The sequence below is a fragment of the Gossypium arboreum genome, chromosome 7 (genome assembly GCF_025698485.1).
Source record: "Gossypium arboreum isolate Shixiya-1 chromosome 7, ASM2569848v2, whole genome shotgun sequence".
In the NCBI taxonomy this organism is placed as follows: domain Eukaryota; kingdom Viridiplantae; phylum Streptophyta; class Magnoliopsida; order Malvales; family Malvaceae; genus Gossypium; species Gossypium arboreum.
In genome coordinates this window covers 10362264-10369151 of record NC_069076.1, presented here as the reverse complement: position 1 = coordinate 10369151, position 6888 = coordinate 10362264, and the positions used below count along the sequence as shown (strand labels likewise).

At 27.3% G+C, this 6888-nt stretch overlaps 1 protein-coding gene across 1 annotated transcript; it reads right to left on the bottom strand.

Moving 5' to 3' along the window:
- Nucleotides 1–204: 204 nt before the first annotated feature.
- Nucleotides 205–3212, bottom strand: LOC108483502 (GDSL esterase/lipase At2g04570-like). Its single transcript, XM_017786950.2, has 3 exons — nt 2698–3212; nt 2121–2610; nt 205–539 (listed from the first exon to the last, which is right to left on the bottom strand). The coding sequence occupies exons 1-3, from the start codon at nt 3076–3078 to the stop codon at nt 346–348; spliced, it is 1065 nt and encodes a 354-aa protein (XP_017642439.1). The 5' UTR covers nt 3079–3212; the 3' UTR covers nt 205–345.
- Nucleotides 3213–6888: the final 3676 nt, after the last annotated feature.

Genomic DNA, 6888 nt, shown 5'->3' with positions numbered 1-6888 from the left:
TAATTTTAAATATATATCTAAAATTTAGTAAAGTTTACATAAAAAAAATCAATGTTGACATTTGTCATATATTAAAAACATGCTATAAAACTTTTCTAAGATTTACTAATGTTAGTATGGATTATAGATTAATTCAATAACTTATAACTCTTAGACCAAATGAAGAAATTAGCTATACACTATTAATCAAACCCGTGCATCTAATTAACCCAAACATATATATATTTATTATTGAAGATGGCATAACTAAGGAGTCTTGAGAGTAGTATTGAACATAGAAATCATAAGTAATCTATATAGTTATACAGTAAAGTTGGGTACAACATATAAATATTGAGTGATTTGTCAAAAGAACTTGGCTAGAGAAGTCTGGACCACATGATTAGCAACAATGGCATTGGTTTTCTCTGTAGGGTGGAAAGAATCCCAAAACACATACTTGTCTGCATCCGAACATGTAAATGGGTTGGTTCTGCTACATGCATACCCCATTTCGAACATCCCTGTTGCACAACATGCGACTCCCGTTACCTCGAACCCTGCCATTGCAATGCAACCACCCTTTTTAGCACAATATCATACACAACTTGCAGTGTGCTTGCTTCTCATCAAGGAATCATATCTAAATGAGAGGGAGGGAGTAGTAAAAGTCTGAAGGTATACTTGTAGACCATTAAAATTTAGGTCATTATTTTTAGCAGAGAATTCTCGAGTTCAAACTTTAAAAAGAAAAAAATGCAGTAACCACCCTATTGTCTACCTTAGAATTTACTGATTTGAATTTCACCAGTACAAAACGGTGTATTAAATGTAACAATAACTCCTTAACTAATTATGTCTAATATTATCATATAAAAGTGGAGAGTTAGTTGGACGTGAAGATAAAAAGTGCATGACTATCACAACTAATTTCTATCAGATTTTATCACAATATTTTAGGATGTATTTGTTTCATGGAAATTAATTTACGAATTTTTTTATATTTTGTGTTTATTTTATGGAAAATAATTTGATCAACATAAAATAATTTTTTAAATTAATTTGTTCTTTTAAAAGTACGAGTCAATTTTTTTAGAAAAGAGCTCATTTATGAGTAATTTATAAATATTTAATATTAAGTGTTTTATACTATAAAATATGAATATTTTAATTATATAAATATGAGTATTTGTTTTAGTCTTGCTTAGTTTTATTTATCTCTTCCAATTCTAATATGTCACTATCGACTCTCATATATGTAATATACTTAATTTAAAATAAGTTTTAATTAGTCATTATTTATTTTTAAGTTTATATATGATGTTAATTATTATAAAATATTATCTTATTATAAAATAGATTTTGATGGTTAAAAGGTAATGATACTATAATATTTTATAACAAATATGTTTATGTTGTATTTGCTTCACTAAGAACAATTTTTTAAAATGGTTTCAAGAAAATTTGGCAAAGAACGAAAATTATTTTACCCATAAACACCCAAGCACCAGCAAATATTGTTTTTTTTCTAGAAAGTCAATTTATTTTTCAAAATCATTTTTGAAAGTTATTTTCAATGAAACAAGAGTAGCTTTTATATTAAAAATATATTTATAAAAGTATTTCAACAAATGATTATTGTTAGAGTGATAAAAGATTTCTATTTGTATTTTTGGTCTTGTGTTTAAATTTCAAATAATATTTTTAATTGCTTTATTTGAAATATTATATAAAAGTATTAAAAGAGAAAATGCCCTTATAATAATATTAATTACCCTTTAAGGTAAGGGCATTTTAATATTTTTGTATTTGAATTAGTTTCGTGTTGACTTATGACATTAACTCAATTATGTATTTTATAAATAGTAGGTATAGAAAAAGAATTGTATGAAACATGCATATTATCCATTTTAATAGTTTTATACCACATCAATATATAATTTCATTCGAATTTCGGATTTTAATTTAAATTTTTTTTTAATATGAAAATGCTGATATGATGTGGTATAAAACTATTGAAAATAGATAATATATCTGTTTCGTACAATCCTTCCCCATAAATAAATATAGATATCCAAACATATATTTTTATCGGATGGGCTATGCAATTATAAATAAAGACATAGAGTAATATAGCATACCATAAAAAGCAGGCTTTTGTATGATATCCAACATAATGCCATAGGGATCTGAAAACACCATATCCATCCCATTCAACTCCTTGTTTTGCTTAATCACCAAATCGTTCAATTTGCTATTGAACTCAGCCGCCAAATTGTTGTAACTATTGACGCACTCGCTTCCTCCCATAAGATTCCCGGTTCTCTCCAACGGCATACACCCCATCGGAGGCAACCCTCCTAACGAAATCTTTCGGGCTCCAAGATCGTATAGTGCCTTGGTGAAATTCCCGGCGATCCCGACCAGGAAGTTTTCGTATTCTTTAATGGTGTATTGCGATGAACGTCCTGGGACCGCGTAGTAGTTCTCGAGGAAATCGTTTGTTCCGACGCTTATCATGTATAAAGCATCTTTGATTATGTCGTTCGCTTTACCGTCTCCAAGGTTGGCTCTCAGTTTCGTTTGATAATCCTTGTAATACTCCAGTTCTTTCCATAGCGGTATCACTGACTGCAAGACACAATATTAAAATACATCACGAGTATACTGAGTATGTATACATATATGAAGTGTATGGTTAATTTGATGGAGACTTACGAGAACATTGGAAGTGGCATTGTCGTAGCCGGTTCCAGCAGAAGCGAAGGTAACTCCGGTGGCGAAATCCGATATACTATATGAAGGGTCGAGGTAAGCAGGGATGGCCCCTTTGAGACCAAACGCCTGGGAGATGAAGTCGGTAGCGATTTTGCCATTGGAGAACCGACCTGTTGGATGGCCACCATTGAAATCACGACCATATGGCTCAAAATTGCTCCTGGCAATGGTGGGGATATAGTTGTTGTTGCCAGCATCAACCGATGAGTCCCCGAACACTATGATGGCAGGAACTTTGGCCTCATTGATCTTTACTAACGAAAGCAAAAAATGAATGGAAAAGAGCGATAATAAGATGTTGGGGGTGGATGACATGGCCATTTGCTTCACTTGACTTTTGAAGATGGGGGAGGAGAAGATGGATTTGGTGAAGAAGGATTTGATATGTATAAATATCAGTAGTTGGATGGTGAGTAAAGGAGAGAGTTAAATCAAAGGGGGAAATATTGTTGGCTGATTTAATAGCTACCAAAAAAGGGTACACTTAGATTACGTTTTACAACAGGTTCGGTAGTAAAAGTCAAACTTTTGTGACAAAGATTCTTGCTTTTGCTAAATTCTACACCACACAATTTATGTTTTCGTTTTCTTAATATTGTTGAGACATGGTCTTAATGTTACCTAGTCAAGTTAATTTCTAAATTGATAATTAAGTATTTTAGTGTTATTTTTTTATTCACAATATTTCTACTCAACAATTTATTTAAATAGCATTATAAGTGTGGGTAAATTTTTGAAATGAGTATATTAATGGAAAAAAGTAAAAATATTAAATAAATAGCGTTGCTTATTTAAGGTTTAATGATGTTATAAACTATTAAACTTTTTAAAAATAAATTAATCTCTTTCAAATTTTTACACCCAATTAAACTTTGAACTAATAAAACTAGTTAAATAGACTCTTTAACTGACATTGATGATTAGTATTTAACGCCAATGTTAACGTGACCGTTAGCAAATGTCACATCAGCACATATTGTTAACGTGGCACTGGCAAGCTAGCAAAAAACAAAGAATGCAACAAAATAAAACTATTTAAAATTATTTTTAAAATAAATACACAATGAATCTAGACACCAATTTATTTAGATACATTTTAAGATAATAAAAATGTTAAAATGTTAAAATTAATTAAAAATAATAAAATTTTATAAGATTTAAACCGAAATTAATAGTTGGTATCATAAAATCAAGATTAACAATTTTTAATTATATCTTTGCCTATCATTTTTCAATTTATGTAAGCTATATTAGTAAAATAATTTAATCAAATCAGGAAAATAACTTTTGTAAAATTTTATAAAATAAATTAGTTTTTTATAAAAATTTATAGTTTTAAAATAATTTTAATAATTTTTAATAATTTTATAAATTTTAATAATTTTTATATTTTTTATAATTCTAAATTAATCTAAACACTCATTTGATGAGATTCATTGTGTACTTATTTTAAGAATGATTTTAATTTTTTTAAATTTTTAATTTTTGTTGACGTGGAGTCTATTAACATCAAGTTAGTGTTGTTAAATACTAACGATAATGTCGATCAAAAATCTATTTGACTAATTTTATTAATTCATTAGCTCAATTAAATAAAAAATTCGAAAGACTTAAATATATATTTTTTAAATTTTGAAGGCTTATTCTATGAATAAACCTTTATTTATTGCAAACAATTTTATTTTAAAATTTGAAATAGATTTGTTTTCTTTTATTAAATAAAGTAATATGAATGGGAAGAGTGAAATCAATGCAAAGATCAGCTTTATTTATTTGGTTCAATGTGTTTGGTTAAATTTGGATTGTTCATTATATTTTAAATTCGATTTAACCTGCAAATAAATATTGAATATAGTAATAATGTATATTTTATTTTCACTATAAAAAAAGTCTTTATTAAATGCAAAATGAACATAAAAAATATTTTGATCATAAAAAATCGATTTGACCTATATTATTATTCATCAATTAAAAGTTTTCTTGAACAAATATTAATGTAAAATATTTTATATTTTGAATAACAAACTGAATTTTATAAATTTATACTATTATAGAATTAGTGTTACGAGTAAATTATATATTATTATGAGGAATTTTAAAAAAATACTATTACTAATAAGAATCATGAGAAATAATAATATAAAGATATGGCATATAATCTAAATGATAAGTAAATCACTACAAACTAATGCACAAATGCAATGTTGCAGAACAATCTAAAAAAAAAAAGACAAGGACAAATTGAAAGTAACTTAGGGTGAGCGTTTGACCAAATCGAGTCGAATTGAATTGAGTAAAAAAGTTTCAAGTCAATCCAATTGACGAGACCCATTTTATCATCCTAATTCGAGTGAAATTTGAGTTGAGTTGAATCGAGTGAAATTGTTCGAGTTAAATTAAAAAAATAAATATGTCAAATTAAAATCTTGTTTCAATAGAATTAATTCCATGTTAGAGCACATAAATTTAAAAGCATATATATTTAAAACTCTTTCAAAATAAATTAAGAGAGTATGATAAATTTTGAATGGTTAGTTTACTTATTTAAGTCCTAAAATTATTATTTTTAGCAAATCTTTAAAAAATTAACTTTTTTAGATTTTTTGGAATTTTATTTTTAATTTTTAAAAATATAAAATTTTGAAATATTTATAATATTTTTATTTTTATTTAATTTTGTTGATAGATAAACCAATTTACTCATTTTCAAAATTGACAGGAGCCAAAAGAATATTTACACCAATCTGTTATTCAAATTATTTGATTTCTTTGAATTATAAAATTCAACTCGACTTAAACTCAAAAGCAATTCGAGTTTACTTGAAAAAAATCAGATAACTCCAATAAATCGATTTGATTAACTCGAAACTCAAATTTTTTCGATTTTTGGAATCGAATTGAGTTTTGTTCACCCCTAACAGTAATTGCAACATTGAATTAATTCAAAAACAAACCAGAGATGCATCAACTTGATCAAATCGCTGAAATTTGCATCCTAACCTCTCCATCATCAAATCAACCTGACGATGAACATCGATCAACCAAAAAAATTTCCAAAAGCCCCAAAAGACCCACTACATTAGTGATGCATAAAAGGTCAAGTCTCAAATGGCCAACCTTCCTCCTTATCACCTCGAATCCATCACAACCACTATGATCTATCATGATAAAGCCCTTTAAGAACAATTTTTGATAGATATGATGGCACCATTATATTGGCAAATTTTACGTATATGCTAGAACATTACTAAAAATTAAAAGTAAAAAAATAAAACCACATTTCTTTCCAAAGAAAATAAATTGGACAAAACAAAAACCATGAAAAAGTGGACAAAATAAAACCATGAAACTATGGAAAAACCACAATAATGTAGGCTAAAATTAAAAACAAAATAAAACTAAAAAAATATTGGAGAAACCGCAATCAGCAACCAACCTGAAGGACGATGTTGCCACTAACAAGAAAAGAAAATATTCTATATATTTATATAGTTTTATGAGGATATTTTTTTTTTCTCTTTATATTTTCATATAACATCGATAAAAAATCACGCATGATGATATTTGAACTAAAAATGCCATAATTTTAAAAACTTCAACTTTATATTTTCAATAAAAAATTGCTTAATATTTATTTAAGTTTTTAATAAATATATGTTATAGCTAAGGTTATTCAATAATGTTTGTTGAGTTACCTAATCAGTCAAAGACTTGATCAGTCAAGTCATGAGACAACTTTGGAATATTTACATGTTGAACTTTTTGATTTGGGCCTTATTGGATGTTTTTTGATAAGCAAATGAACATCATGAACGTTCATATCCTAGTATTCAAAGCTAAATTTATCGAGGAAGTATTTGTGAAGAGGTTAAGTATGTTAAAGATATTGAATTCAACTTAGTTTATGATGAGAGTTTTTCTCAATCTCAAAAGCGTGTTGTTTAGCTATTTTTAAGGAGGATTATTCTTCTTAACTTGGGACTTCATTAATTAAATATGTGGTTTATAAAAAGTCAAGTTAATCTCAACCTTTTATGCTTATTGTTGATACCTAAGGCCTATAAATAGACAGTGTATCACACGTTTAGAGATGCATTTTTGTTTGGGTTGAGAGTTGTGAATTGAGTTGCT